Source organism: Leguminivora glycinivorella, chromosome 4 (assembly GCF_023078275.1).
Source record: "Leguminivora glycinivorella isolate SPB_JAAS2020 chromosome 4, LegGlyc_1.1, whole genome shotgun sequence".
Lineage (NCBI taxonomy): Eukaryota > Metazoa > Arthropoda > Insecta > Lepidoptera > Tortricidae > Leguminivora > Leguminivora glycinivorella.
The window spans coordinates 22,218,348-22,233,026 of NC_062974.1; the positions used below are offsets into that span (position 1 = coordinate 22,218,348).

Consider the following 14,679-nt stretch of genomic DNA (forward strand, 5'->3'; position numbering starts at 1 on the left):
ATGTCCAATATTTATGTGTCGTGATGACGTTGTCCAGTGCCGCTGGGCATCTGATACGTCGAGCCGCGGCCCGATCGGTAAAAACACTTCACTAAAGTAACTTGCAAAATTTTCTGCTACCTTTGAGGAGGATATATTGCCAAAGGTCGACTATTCGTTATTCGCTCGGTTGCTTTTTATATAAGACCAAAAAGTGGCAACGTCACGTTTAATATTTAGTTGAATGCGTTCATTACATTTGTTAAAATCCTGATCTGAAGATTTTTTAACCTGTCGTCTATAATAGGTGAACAAGGCGTAATACAATTGGTTATTGGTCTCTTTATACCATTTGTGATATTGATTCTTTAGTCTATTTAATTTAATGGTTTCTGTTGACATCCACGATGGGTATTGAGTTCTGGGAGACCAGGGTGTTTTATATGGTACTGTTTGAGCAATGATGTTATTGATAGGACTATAGAAAGCATTAACAGCTTCATTAACATTGTTCTGTATATATATTTCATCCCAGCATGCTGTGGCTAGACCATCATATAGTTGAGGGAAGTCAGCCTTCGTGAAGTTCCTTTCAAGTTGGATACTATTTCCGGTACAATTAAAATCTGTGTTAGTAGCTGTTTGATTTATATCAACTTTGATACTAATATCCAAGGCAAAGTGGTGAACTTCATCCGATGACAACTGGCACTTGGAAACCGAAACTTCGTCCACAACATCGTTAACCAGAATCAAGTCCAGCAACCTATTTAATCCGTTCAATACAGTATTTTTTTGACTTAAGTTACATTCTGCAAGGAAACAACACGCCGGCGTGTGGTCTAGTGGTAAAGGCGTTAGCCGCGTAAGCTGAAGACCCGGGTTCGATTCCCGGCTCGGCCACCAGTGGGCCTTGCCGTTTTTCTTTCGTGTATGACATTTATTTCAATTTATAATTTATATATAGTAGTGTGACTACTAGAAAAAAGAACAAACCAAAAATATTCAATAGAATAATTTGATTTGTTCCCTAGTTGTATTAAAGATAATTTAAATTATCAAATGAAAGTGGTAGTTACAAAGAAGTTCCTTGCCAACTGGCTCGATGAAACACAAAATCGAGTGTCACACAAAATCAGTTATAATTATGGACAATCTCTGCAGTAGCTTAGGTGCTCGAATAAGTCATTTGAAAAGAAAAGAAAATACATATTATAGTCAAATTTATGTTAACAAAATTAACGGCGGTGAAAGAATAATTTAGTGATAAAATTAAGTATTTTTCTTAGACTTTATATTATGATATATTATGATATTATCTTTCCTCAATTGTGTCGCTGAACTACAAACTCGGGTACATAATATCCATTCTGCTGTAAGGTTGTTTATTTTTCAGATTATATATTTTTATACATAATCAACCTTAAAGCAGAATTGATTTACCCGAGTTTGAAGCTAAGCGGCACAATTCTGATACACGGAGCTTACAAGGTTATCCCAAAAACAAAACGTGTCCCTATAAAATCATATTTAGTTCAATAGATCGTATATAGGTCGACCCCTGTCTCTGCTGATGGATGGTGCGGTGGCGGCGATAGACACTCAATCCGGTTTAATTATTATGGAGATTTAGAATGCGCGTAGGCAGGTTGAGGTTAGCTGATTAATTTATTTGATGATGTGATGAGGAATTTGGTGAATTTGATGAGGTGCGGATTTGTTTAAAATAATAGCATTAGGGTGCTGCAGTTCGAGTGCAGGTTGAGTGAAATTACGAAAATGTAGATGCAGTTCAAGTCAGAAATATAGTAGAAGTTTTTTGCCGTAAAGAAAACAAGCCTTTTCGTCCCCAATGCGCGAACCAGATCGCAGTTTCAGGTTGGTCAATATGAACAAAATTAAGACCAATGACCTTATACTCATTGTACCTACAATGAAATTTTGTGTTTAATCTTGAAATTTGTCTCATCGGTTTGATGATGTTGTTTTAGATAGCTCTGTAGTTAGTGTTTGCCTGGTTCCTGAATAGGACAATGGTATCTAAATATTCCCTAATACGTATCTTAATAGAAATGTTTGTCCACAGTACATCGTACACCACAGCAGCCTACGGCAGCCACCAGAACGTACTGCTGCGATTGGACACCCTCGGCAGACCACCAAGCTCTACTGGTTCTTATGCTACTATAGCCAGCTTACATAAATTCCCGTTTGGTAAGTGTTTTATATTATAAATTAGAAAAATATTATTGTGGACTTTTAGAGCTCTTATTAGCAGCAGTAAATACACAACCAATCATATCAATTATAGCAATAGTTTATTGAAAAACAAATTCTGTATCTTCTTTAAGAAGTTAAAAGGTCAAGACTAAAAATTATTCAGTTGAAGCTTCATCGAAATCCTAGAATCCTTAAAATTCTTCACTAGAAAAAGACAGTAAAAATTTTATGGTGGACTATTTTGAGACATCCTTAAGTTTTATCAGCTTCAATTTCAAATCCAAATAATTCATAAAATAAAACTATGAAAACGGATTATATCACGTATAATGAATTTATAAGACATCCCGAAGTTTCGAACTTCGACCTTTCGAACAGTTTTATTTCATGAGTACCTATCGCGCTAACCGAAGACAATAATATTATTCAATAAAATTAATCTACCCCGTAGTAATATGAAGCTTTAATTAATTAATCAGGCAGCAGAAGATCCCCCTCGCCATACGCCACGACCCACATCGGCGAACACGTGTACGCGAAGCCAGAGTCCCGAGTGTCTTACTACGCAGCCTCAAATCTCACGCACGTCTCGCAGGTGATTTCATTATTAGTTTTCGAGTTATACCCACTTTGCATTTAATAGGTTGAAGTAGGGCAGAGTTGTGACAGCTCGGATGGAAAATTGTCTTCATCGTATTTCACTAGATAGTCATTTGGGATGTGTGTTTTCAAACGACAATCATAACCTGCAAGGTGGGTAACGTGGGTTACAACACAAATTTTACAAAGCAATAAAATTACGTGTAAAAAAATAGTGCGTGGAAGAAGTGAAACTTCGTAATGTGTTGTTTTTTCAAAATTTAAGTGGGCAACACTGAGCGTGTCAGTTGTAACTGTTGGAAGTCGCATTACAATTTTCACTTCAGAAAAAAGAAAACGTTAAGTATGTACCGTAAAAAAACAGGAATTGTATTGTTTTCACGGAATCATCCATCACATAATTCGTATTGATTATAAAAAGCAGGAAATTTAATGTTTAGAGTACACAGAGAGTATCTATAGAGTTCGTGTCCATCACAGACATTTTGCCTTTAAATTTAAATCTTATTTGCTCCTTAATGTCCCTGAAGAAACTCTTATTATTTACACGATTTCAAAGATCATCTCAAAGTAAAAGCTATTACTTACACCTTTAACAAATTAAACAACTCAAGTGTCAGAAAGTGTGAGCTCTTTATCTTGCATAACCTTAAACACGGCCTTGTCAGGGTTCCTGAAGTGAGGTCACGGGAGCTCCTGAGAATAAGCTTATTAACGTTGAAGGATCTTCCGCTCCGCTTAACCTGTCAACAATGTATCTTCGAAATCGTTTGATGAATTCATAATTTGTGTATCGTATAGTGTTGGTTTATTATGGGGTACAGTACAGTACAGAGTAACTTGATGTATTTTCTTGTTAGTTATTAGTTTAGGTTAGGTCAGCAATTTAGTGAGTAAACTAGAGTTAAAGAGTCCCACATAACCACTCGTATGCGTGATAGCATTTTTGCAACATCTCTATAGGAAATCAAACTTCAGACGAAGAGTAAAATTTTCAAAGGCTTTGCTACCCTAAAGTACGCTAAACTTCATTGTTTACGTTACTGTGATAGTAGATGCCTAGAAAATTACATCCGAATTAGACTTTTAATACAATCTGAACTTTCTGTGGAAAGCTAAATTCCATTAATTGAACAGACAACTTTTTGAGCATAGCTGTTCATCACTAGACTACGTGAGTGTATACTTATTTAAAATGAAACTAAGGTGAGCAAGTAAAACAAGTAGCATCCTTGTTCATAAAACAAGGAAACTTCACAAAATGTCCACACTTTTCCTATTGCTGCTCACCTACTCGTGTAAAAACTTCACCTACTCGCAAAAACTGTCGCTGTGAACTTGCAGTAAATTGTCCAACTTTTCTATTCCATTCAAATAAAACTCCTTCACCTCATTAAGAATCCAATTTAAGACAAGTTATCCTGTCTGCAGGTAATACAAACGTAATACAATTACCAATGTTCACGGAATTGAAGGGAACTTCGGCTAGAAGCGGCAAAGTTGCCCACTGTCGTTTGATGTGCAGAAGCTGAGTTGAAGTATTGTTTTAATCAAAACTTATCTTGTGTAGTGAAGTTGAATTGATTGTCTTAAGTTGTAAACAGGTGTACAAAAGCCGAAATTATTGTTTGTAAGTTTCTTAACTAATCAATGTTCAGAGTTCGTGTTCATGTTGTGTTCTCGATCCTTAATTACTAGTTTTAGCGTGAAATCTCCTTTGATGTCTCTAAACACCTAAGCTTTAGTATTTGGAGTATTTGGAACAAGCAAATAAATACTGTATAGTTTTACCATTTAAATTATTTTATTTATTTTCCATATCAATATCAATATATTGTGCTTCGGACTCCTTTAAATTTTTTATACTGGATTTCAAAATGAATAGAGTATCGGTCCATCTATTTTAGTGTTACACGACTAAAATTATCTGTATAAAAGGTAATATTTCAGAAAGATACAACAAATACATAATTTCTAGAAACTTATAAAACATGATTCCGGATACTTTTGCTTGTCAGTGTTTATCTTGACCTATTTCAAGATTAAATAACTATATTTGAAGAATTCATTTTGTCTATTGCCTTAAATCCTGATTATTCGGTTCTGTTTCTCTATGCCACTAGCCACTTCCAGCATTGTCAGCGTGTCATTATTAGGCCCTACCCAGTTTTTAATTTGCGATCCCCTTTTGTCCGTAAATTCTCGCGCCGCTGGATATCTCCAGGAAACATGAATTAGTGCTCTTTAGCGGGGGAGGGTTAACGAATCCGGAATGCAAATAGGGGGTATCAACAATGCACAAAGATGCTCGGAGCTGTTGGTTTGGAGTCGAACTTAATGAATTTGCTCGGATAGTGTCTTTGAGACGCTGAGATTAATTGCAGTTTGCAGTTGTCCGGCTGCTGAGGAAAATTGCTGTTATACTTTGTTAATTAGTCTCGCTGTTATTTGATTGAGTTCTTTAAAATGAAGTTAACAGAAAACGTTGAACACTTAATTACCATTTCCTTCAAATCTCCTATGTTTAATGAAATATAAACATTAGCTGCAGGTGAAAATGCTTTGCTAGTGCAAAGCCTACGTTTTTCTCCTTTATAATAATATATTTTATTAACACATTTTCCATTGACATCAGTAGCTGCCCTATAAATATTATTCAACTTCTATTGTGTTTAAAAAATTGCATAGGTATTTTGATCAATTATGTGATCCAACCGTACGAATTTGTACGCAAAGAGGATTTTTATTTGTGAGGTCTATCTTACACTTACTGAAATAAAGCCTGCCTTTCCATTTTTTTAAGCAAAGCAAATTCGCCCATACACGTTAAATGAAAATCTATCAACATGTAAAACACAGCAGGCTAGAGCTATGATGGGTCGCAAGACCTTTTCCAATCTAGCAGTAAACTCGATTAGTGATAGCTTCGCTCGGCGCTCAATGAAATTATATGCCCGAGCACCTGCCAACTGGGTTCAACTTCGGAGCCGTGTATAGATTTATATCTCAGGTATAATGGGAGTAGATTAAAAACCGATAGAACCGTAGTAAAGATGCAATATGTTTATGTTTTACAAATTTTACATCAGAATTTGTCTTCGCAAATACATACATATAGGTACTTACTGACTCAATCGAGTTCTGACTTAGAAACTGGGTATAGATTTATATGTGCACAAGTATAATGGGGAAGCAGTATGGTGTTTTAAGTTGCAAATGTTGCAATAAGTTGCTTTAACTATTAGGTATAATGCATTTACCTGTAAATAAACTTAAATCTTTTAAATTGTGTTCGCTAACAAGCATTTGTTACTCAAAATCAGCAATCTCTGTTTTTAACGTTACGTTTCTATTCGTGTTATTAGTGATGTTTTAAATTTTCAAAAGAAGCCAACTTATTTATTTTGTCTAAAAAAAATCGACAGGATTTAAAAACAAGGAGTTTGAAAAGCTAGGATATTTCAAATAATGCTAAATTTAAACAATAATATCTCTTGGATTTTGGACTTGCATTTCGATACTCATCAAATAAAAACATACTCGTATTACTGCTGTCAAGTACCTTAGTTCAAAACAATTGCTATAATAAAGTACCCGATTTCAGAACACAATAACGAAGGATCGCATCACAGACCCAGCAGAGCAGCTTCGCATTCTGACAACTCCTCGATCCAACATTCGTCTTGAGATCCTGGTGCAGGAGGGGACGTTCGGACGAGTCTACAAGGGGGTGTACAAACGAGGAGACACGTATGAAGAGGTCTTGGTTAAAACGGTGACAGGTGAGTATGTAAAGTTATCTAAGGTTTGATTTGGTGTTATTGACACTAATGCTGACCTGAAAAGAAAACCCAAAAAAGTGGTTATTGTATAGTCTCTTTTATGTTTCTGAAGTAAGTTACTGATTTATATAACATTTGCTATCGCTTACTAAGCTTCATTTTCTTAATATTTTGTTAGTTCTTGTTTTGTCCCTAAAATCTTAAACCTGATCACTGAGCAGCTGACTGACATAAGAAACAGAATAACTGAACCCTACACAACAAGATATTTATCTTTCTTTCTTCAAACAGTTTTTTTTTGTTCAGAAGCAGCATCAGCCATGCAAGCAGCCCTGCTTGTCGCTGAAGGCTTAAGGCTGTGTGGTCTTGTCCACAATAACGTGCTAGCACCAATGGCAGCCTGTGCTGAAGAAGCAAGGAAACCACTTCTAGTATATTGCTGCGCTTCTCACTCTTCTAATCTTAAAAGGTAACTAGCTTTGTTAAGAGCTACTTCTATTTCTGTTGTTACTTCTTTTTCATCAACATCTTTGTCAGTGTAGTCGTCAATTTTAAAATTTATTAAAGCTACTATTATAATATTTGCTACAGCTTCATCCAACAATTCTGCTTCTGAGGTTTCTTCAAATTTATCCAGCTTAACTTTAAATTTTGAATTCTAGAAATGTCTAAGATTCTCTTTGTGTTATTCATTTAATTTCGTTTGGTCTTCTCATTATATTTAACTACATAAATATTCACTCCTTTTAACGATTTCTACCAGGTTCCTAACATCATGTCGCCTGGGCCACCAAACAGCACCAGCGACGAGGGAGCTAGTGGAGCTCGGTGCACAAGTTGCTTGCGGCTTGTCTTACTTACACGTCCAACGTTTTATACACGCTGACGTCGCTGCGAGGAACTGCGTGTGAGTTGATTTCTATTGGTGATTCGACTGAAACAAATTAAAATTAGTCTATAAAAATTTGACAGTATTACCTACAAAATTTTTGACATAATTATAAATTTAAAACTTCCCGCATAGTGCCGGTTGTACCAACTGACCACTCAATTAATTTATTTATGCTGGTCAGTGATTGAATGAATGATTGCCCTTTGTTGAACTTAAATGCGTCACAGCCTTTAATTTACGTTACAGTAGTTTATAAGAATATGTTTGAAATTAAGTTTATCTGTTGCTTGAAATTAAATAAAGCTGACATCAACATTTTTGCATCTAGAAATTACGTAATGTTCATTATGCCACTACTTTAAAAATATTTTTTTAATAACTTTCTTCCCTTAGTAGTCGTAGGCATTATTTAGATGCAATGTTTTTATTTAAAATTCTTAAAGGCGTGATGAAGTGTCCGAACCTTTTAGACTTAATTACTTTCAGTTGTCCGCGACACCCCCTACGTCCTAGATCTCTATTTCATATTAGTTTTGCTCGTAAAAATTACTCAAAGCACACTTTTTTCAGACGAGTCCCTAGTTATTATAATAAGTATCTATTTGACATTGATCCTTTTAACACTTCTTTGTGTAGTTTGAAAATTTTACTCAAGCGAAAAGTGTTTTAGATTTAGATTTAAAAACACTAGTATTACAAATAAAATACCTAAGTGTACATTTTTGTTCGGTTTAATATGAGTAACTAATATTTACCTCCTCTAATTAAATTAATTATAATTGTATCCGATCGTAGTAAAGAAAATGTATTTAGTATTTAGTCTAATGACTGTAAAATTTCTTAAGTATTACCTACTGTTCATGATTTATTTTGCTTACCTATTAGCTTACATACCTAATTTTGTTAGTATGTTAACAATCTTTATATTCAGTAATGAACCTCCGGGTCTTTTTTTATCCAAATTACTTAGTACCTACATTGTAGTACACCAACTCATTTTGTTTATGTGACTGTTTGTGTTCTAAATAAAAAAATAAAAAAACTTTCTATTATTAGTAAGTCATTTCAATAATGCCTATTTATTTCCTAATAACATTGTTTTATACTTGACATATGCTATTGCAATTGCAAAATAATTTAATTGACCTTAAGTATGTCAAATTTACATTTTAGGGTGGATGAGAAATTGAGACTGAAAGTCACCGATAATGGTCTATCCAGAGATCTATTCCCTGATGACTACCACTGTCTTGGTGATAACGAGAACAGGCCAGTGAAATGGATGGCACCAGAATCTCTTCTGCAGAATCAGTACACAACTGCTTCTGATGTGGTAAGATAATTGTATTATAAACCACTACAATCTTATTAGGTAACCTGTATTAAGTATGAATGTTAAAACTTACACCTAGCCGAATATAGTTATACTCGTAGTTATTTGTCACTTTTGATATTTGATATTTTATTTTTTATTTTTCTCTGTATACTTAATTTTACTATTGACATCGGATGATTTAGATTTTAGACTATTATAATTTATTATTATTTTGATATTGTGTAGCGACGATCTTTTTGTAAATGGATTTTATTTTATTCTGACATGTAAAATTCAATGTACATTTTCAATGAGAAATAAATAAATCTAATCTAATCTAATCTACAACTTAAAAGTTCAAAATGTCACCAAAGAACAAGGTTTTAATGTTAAAAAATAGAAAAAGTCGGCGTAGGTACTGTGAGAAGTTGAGAAGAAAAGGGGGGAAAGGGAGAGAAAGTTAGTTCTACACTTCTAAATAAATAAAAGCTATGAAGAATCAGGTAAGTTTTTGTATGTGCTAATTTATATTTTGTTGTCAGTGGGCGTTAGGGATAACGCTATGGGAGCTGGCGACACTTGGGGCTTCTCCGTTAGCTGAATTGGATGCTGCTGATGTTGGAGCATTCCTCAGTGGAGGCTATCGTCCATCTCAGCCACATAACTGTCCGGATGAACTGTAAGTACTTGAATAACAGTCATATAAGTAAAATATCAGTTCTTACCAAAAAGTTCAAAATTGTTAAGAAACAGATAATCATTTCATTCATATCCTTATCTCCTACTTAATTTGTCTTGAGAATGTAGGTAATTTTTAGGATGTAACTGATGATTTTTGAAATCAGGTATGGCCTAATGTCCTGGTGTTGGACAACTTCTGCAGCAGCACGACCGACCGCACCTCAGCTTTTGGCGGCCCTTCATGACTTCAGACAAGCACTTAGCACGTATATCTAAATTGTGTTGATTCAGGACCTTTCTTACCAATTTTTAGTTTGATCATGTCACAACTTTACTAAGTTACAAATTGCAATTCCTATTTTAGAATATGCTTTGAAAGTTTTCCTTTACCCGAAACTTTTGGAATTTCAAAGTCAATTGAAATAACCACTCGGCACTATTTTTCGTATACTTACTAAACCCAAAGTGCCTGCCAAAGAATCATAAAACCGACTAAGTAGATGGAACATAAAATAAAACGTTAGGTAAAACCAAAGATGTAATGTCGAATGGCGTAGCGCTTGAATTGATGTAGGATAAAGTAAGGAAATGCAAAACGGTGATATATTTTTAATTAAATCATAAGACCTATTATGAGTATACTTTAATACCTACTTAATTATTTTTCTTGAAATGAAGCTAGTTAGACTGTAGTCGTAGTAAGAAACATTGCAGCAGCAGCAGCCTATATAATCAAAGCAATTAAATGTCCCCAAAGACGGTTACCAAAAATAAGGCATAATTTTAAGATAACGTATTATATTTATTACTAGATAAAGAAATATAAAATAATTAAGTTATAATTATTATCTGAGTTAGGTTGGACGAATGTGTAGGATAAATTTGGTCAAGTAACATTAATGACTTTTTCTTATGTTTCGACTAACTATTCCTCTCAGTTTTATAATACCAGTGTTAAACTCAATGCTCAAAATAGGCGATTTGTTTTGTAAACATCCTGCAATTAGTTATTTTGTTATTGTTAATTTGTTATACATGATAATTTTACACTTGTTTAATGATTGCATATTTTTACACGTTTGCAAAATTTGGACCAATATCGCCCAACCTCTTGTGTACATACGGAATCGATGCAAAAGGAATTTAATTTTGATAAATGGAGCCGATGGCTTTGATTAATTTAAATGCGATATTAATCGTTTAGATAATAATTATTAGATTAGAGTTCCTGAGGACATAAAAGTCCGTCCAGGCACAAAAAGGATACAACACCAAAGCAGTAGTTAGTCGTGATATGGTTGACGGAATGGTTTCGAAGAATCTAAAAAAGTAGACAAACAGCGAGAACAAAAAGAGTGTGTCATTGATGTAACAAATATTAGGGAGTACTAATTGGTGAAATGATTCCTCAAAACCATTGATCGTGCAACATTCATGATAAGAAGATGTCTATTAAACCACAATTACTCATAGAAAATATATAAATGTACTATTCAATATTTACTAGTAATTAAAAATGGAAACCTACAATATTCAGATAATTATACAAATTGTGTAAATATATGTCAGAATTCTGAAACCATCGTAATAGTAAATAGTACTTAAATTGAGGCTAGAAATAAAGTTTATTAACAATTTCAAATCGGTGTCGTCATTCATGGTTAAAATACGTGTATTACAAAGTGAGATTTAACTATAGATAGATTAACCAATTAATTTTCCGTAGCATTGTCTTGTTTGTTGTTGGTCAATTCTGTTTTCTTTATCAGTTTACTAACTTACGACTTTTATATTTTCTACACTATGATTGTTGACTATGTTATCAGTATTTAAGCTACCTCAACCATAGCTTGCTTGCTGTTTCTTCTTAAGACCCTATATGCTTGTTACTTAACATTTTAACTGCTATCTTTATTGTGGTCCTTCGGTCTCAAAACTGGTGCAAAAATTTCATGCAGATTTCAATCAAAAATCTTTTAACCTTAATCATCTTTTCGTATACTTTGAGAAAATTTTATCTACTATGTCCAATGTCCTTGACATAATTATATATGTATATGCTATGAATACTTGTATCTAAACATGTTATGGATCAAACAGGGTCTTTAACTCTTAGGCATTATACGTGTTTCTTAATTTTAATGTGTTGCGCTTTCTACTAATAATTCTTAGCTTGATGTTAACTTTTCTATCGTAAAATCGGTGTTCTTGTAAGATTCTAGGAGTAAGCAGCACCCTAAATAAAATATTAGAATATAATGATTGCGCGATCGGTATTGAATAACATGCGAATATAAGCTGATATTACTGATCTTTATTGACAGGAGACAGCAAAATAATAACTGTGACTTAGATAGATTTCCCCTTAAAATCAACCAATGAAATTTTGAATCAAAAATCTTTTTAGTCTAAAACTTGTATGGCTAGGTACTCTTCAAATTTTTGACACTATCTGAAACCTTTCGCGGCGAATGATCGTCTCTGTGACAGTTCCTCGAATTGTAAAAATGTTTTTACCAAATTTCTAAAGTTTAAAAATTACATCCATCCATCTATTCTTGCGTTATCGCGACTCATGGGAGCCTGGGATCTGCTAAAAAATCCATAATAATATGAAAATTATTGTTAGTGTAGGTACATTTTTATACGTAAGTAACTCTTTTTCCATATAAAAGGACTGTCAAAGGGACTATTATTGGATGCACCAGATAATATATGGTTCGATCTACCTACTTGTAAATTGTATAGATAATAAATTGCGTCATTTCGTATAATGACTGAGTGCCAGATGAATGTGATTGTATGTTACATGTTGAACTGTATTTAAATTATAATATAAGTAACTGTTTATAGTGGTAAATGGATGTATTGTAATCAATATGGCTTCAATGGCGAATGAAACGAAATAAAGGTTATTTTGTATTATAGAATTGTCGTTTTATTTCAAACAATTCTTCATAAATATCAGTCGTCAAAATATTGACTAAACTATAGAATTATAGCTAGCAAAAACTAAAAGGTGAACAAAGATCAGTAGCGTATTCAAACGTAAGGAAACGTATATAATAGAAAAAGTATAAAATTGCTACGTACGTATGAAATTCAAACAAACACGGAGTGGAGCTTCAAATGAGTTATATAAAATCATAGTCTGTTTTATTTTTGGTTATTTATTAAGATTCTGAAGTAAAAATCGCAAAAATCAGGACCCCTGTACTTTCATCATATCCATTCATAATATGGCCGTAGGTCACAGCCATTTTACACGAAAATAGATATAGGGTGGGAGTATTCCGACAGTAGTCGCTTCTGTTACTTAAACTTTTAAGCAAAATTTCCTGTATTATAGTTAGATTAGAAATAAATCGGACGTACTTCTGTCTAATAAACACCGTCAAAAATCGATTTCTAGGAAACGATTTTACTACCCAACAAAATTCCGTCCAAAATCGGTTTGGTCTATTTTACTACCAAAAAAAATTCAACCCAATATTTCTAGAAACACCAGCCACCAAAACGCTGTAAAGCGTAAACAGCCAGTATCAAACTTCCCGGCCTGTACATAAATCAGTGCACTTAATGGCCGGCGCTCCTCTGTGACCGTTTATTTACTATCAGATTACAGTGTTGTGTGACCAACTTTCAGTTGTTTTTATCAAAACGCTGGTTGCCTTTGTGGTGTTTTAATGTCGTGCTTTGAGGTAAACACGAATGCAAAAGGCTTTGTGAATATTTTATACTGAGAATAAAAATAGGCTAGTTTCCTATACTTAAAATAAACTATTTTTCCCCTCACTAGCTCGGAAACACGTGTTTTGTCCTTTAATACCAGCGGGTAAAAACGCATTTTATCCACTAGTGGGTAAAGTAATTTGACCTTGAATAAAGTCAAAATAACTGCTTTAAAATTGATAAAAGTAGGTTAATCTAGTAATAAAGATGATTTACCACCTGTGGAACTACTGGAAGCAGTGATAAACACATTTTTTGCGTTGTAGTTTCCTCGCTATAGTGAGGGGAAAAGTTTTGTGTTACACTCGGGTGCAAATGTATTTTACTTCTCGTGTGTTAAAAAACTCGCAAGTTCAGGATTCTATTCTCGAACCACTCGCTTCGCTCGTGGTTCAACTATAGAATCCTTTCACTTGCTCGTTTTTCAAATTCCACACTCGGCGTTAAAATACAACTTTGCCCCCTTGTATAACAAATAACTATTATGCAGCGCACGTAATAAAGCACCACCGAATTAGAAGAAAAATATGGACAGTAGTTATGTTTAAACATAATTTCTATTTAATAAGTCAAAGAGAAAGATATAAAGTAAATGAATTGACCGTGACGTCACTCCTCAGTATTTCATAGCAATTCCATATTAGCAAATCGTTTTGACAGTTCATAAAAAGAAGCTGATTTGACTACTAGGAAACTAGCCTATTGCTTTAGAAATTATCTGATAGGTACCTTTTCATCAATGTCACCATTGTCATGATTTATACCACCAATCCCATTATAAGAATCATTTTTTTAAATCCTTTATGAATAATGATTTGTCATCAGCTATTTATTTATTATAAAACTACAGTGTTGTGTGTCCAACTTTTTTGCTTTGAGGTATGAATACAGAAGGCATTGTGAGGATTTTATACTGAAAATGGAGCCCAGAAAATTAACATTATGCCTTATCGAATTGTCAATATTATCATTCATCAATCTCTTTATAAGAATATTCTTCTTCTATTTAACCCTTCATTAGTACTGCTGGGCAACCCAAATAATATGTGCTGATGATGAGTCACCAGTGCATATTTTTTATCGGTCTTGGAACCTTTTTAGGGTTCCGTAGTCAACTAGGAACCCTTATAGTTTCGCCATGTCTGTCTGTCCGTCCGTCCGTCCGTCCGCGGATAATCTCAGTAACCGTTAGCACTAGAAAGCTGAAATTTGGTACCAATATGTATGTCAATCACGCCGACAAAGTGGTAAAATAAAAAGTGGAAAAAATGTTTTGTTAGGGTACCCCCCCTACATGTAAAGTGGGGACTGTTTTTTTTGTTTCATTCCAACCCCAACGTGTGATATATTGTTGGATAGGTATTTAAAAATGAATAAGGGTGTACTAAAATGTTTTTTTGATAATATTAATATTTTCGGAAATAATCGCTCCTAAAGAAAGAAAAGTGTGTCCCCCCCCCCTCTAACTTTTGAACCAA

The 14,679-nt window shown here is 33.9% G+C and overlaps 1 protein-coding gene across 1 annotated transcript in view; it reads left to right on the forward strand.

Moving 5' to 3' along the window:
• LOC125225641 (tyrosine-protein kinase Drl) overlaps positions 1-12,396 on the forward strand; it is a 95,390-nt gene extending 82,994 nt beyond the window's left edge. Inside the window, exons 6-13 of the mRNA XM_048129451.1 lie at positions 2,066-2,193; positions 2,679-2,794; positions 6,404-6,581; positions 6,888-7,050; positions 7,345-7,488; positions 8,647-8,806; positions 9,331-9,467; positions 9,634-12,396. Of these exons, the coding sequence (XP_047985408.1) occupies positions 2,066-2,193; positions 2,679-2,794; positions 6,404-6,581; positions 6,888-7,050; positions 7,345-7,488; positions 8,647-8,806; positions 9,331-9,467; positions 9,634-9,745 (1,138 nt within the window). The 3' untranslated portion in view covers positions 9,746-12,396. The remainder of the gene's footprint in view (positions 1-2,065; positions 2,194-2,678; positions 2,795-6,403; positions 6,582-6,887; positions 7,051-7,344; positions 7,489-8,646; positions 8,807-9,330; positions 9,468-9,633) is intronic.
• Positions 12,397-14,679: the final 2,283 nt, after the last annotated feature.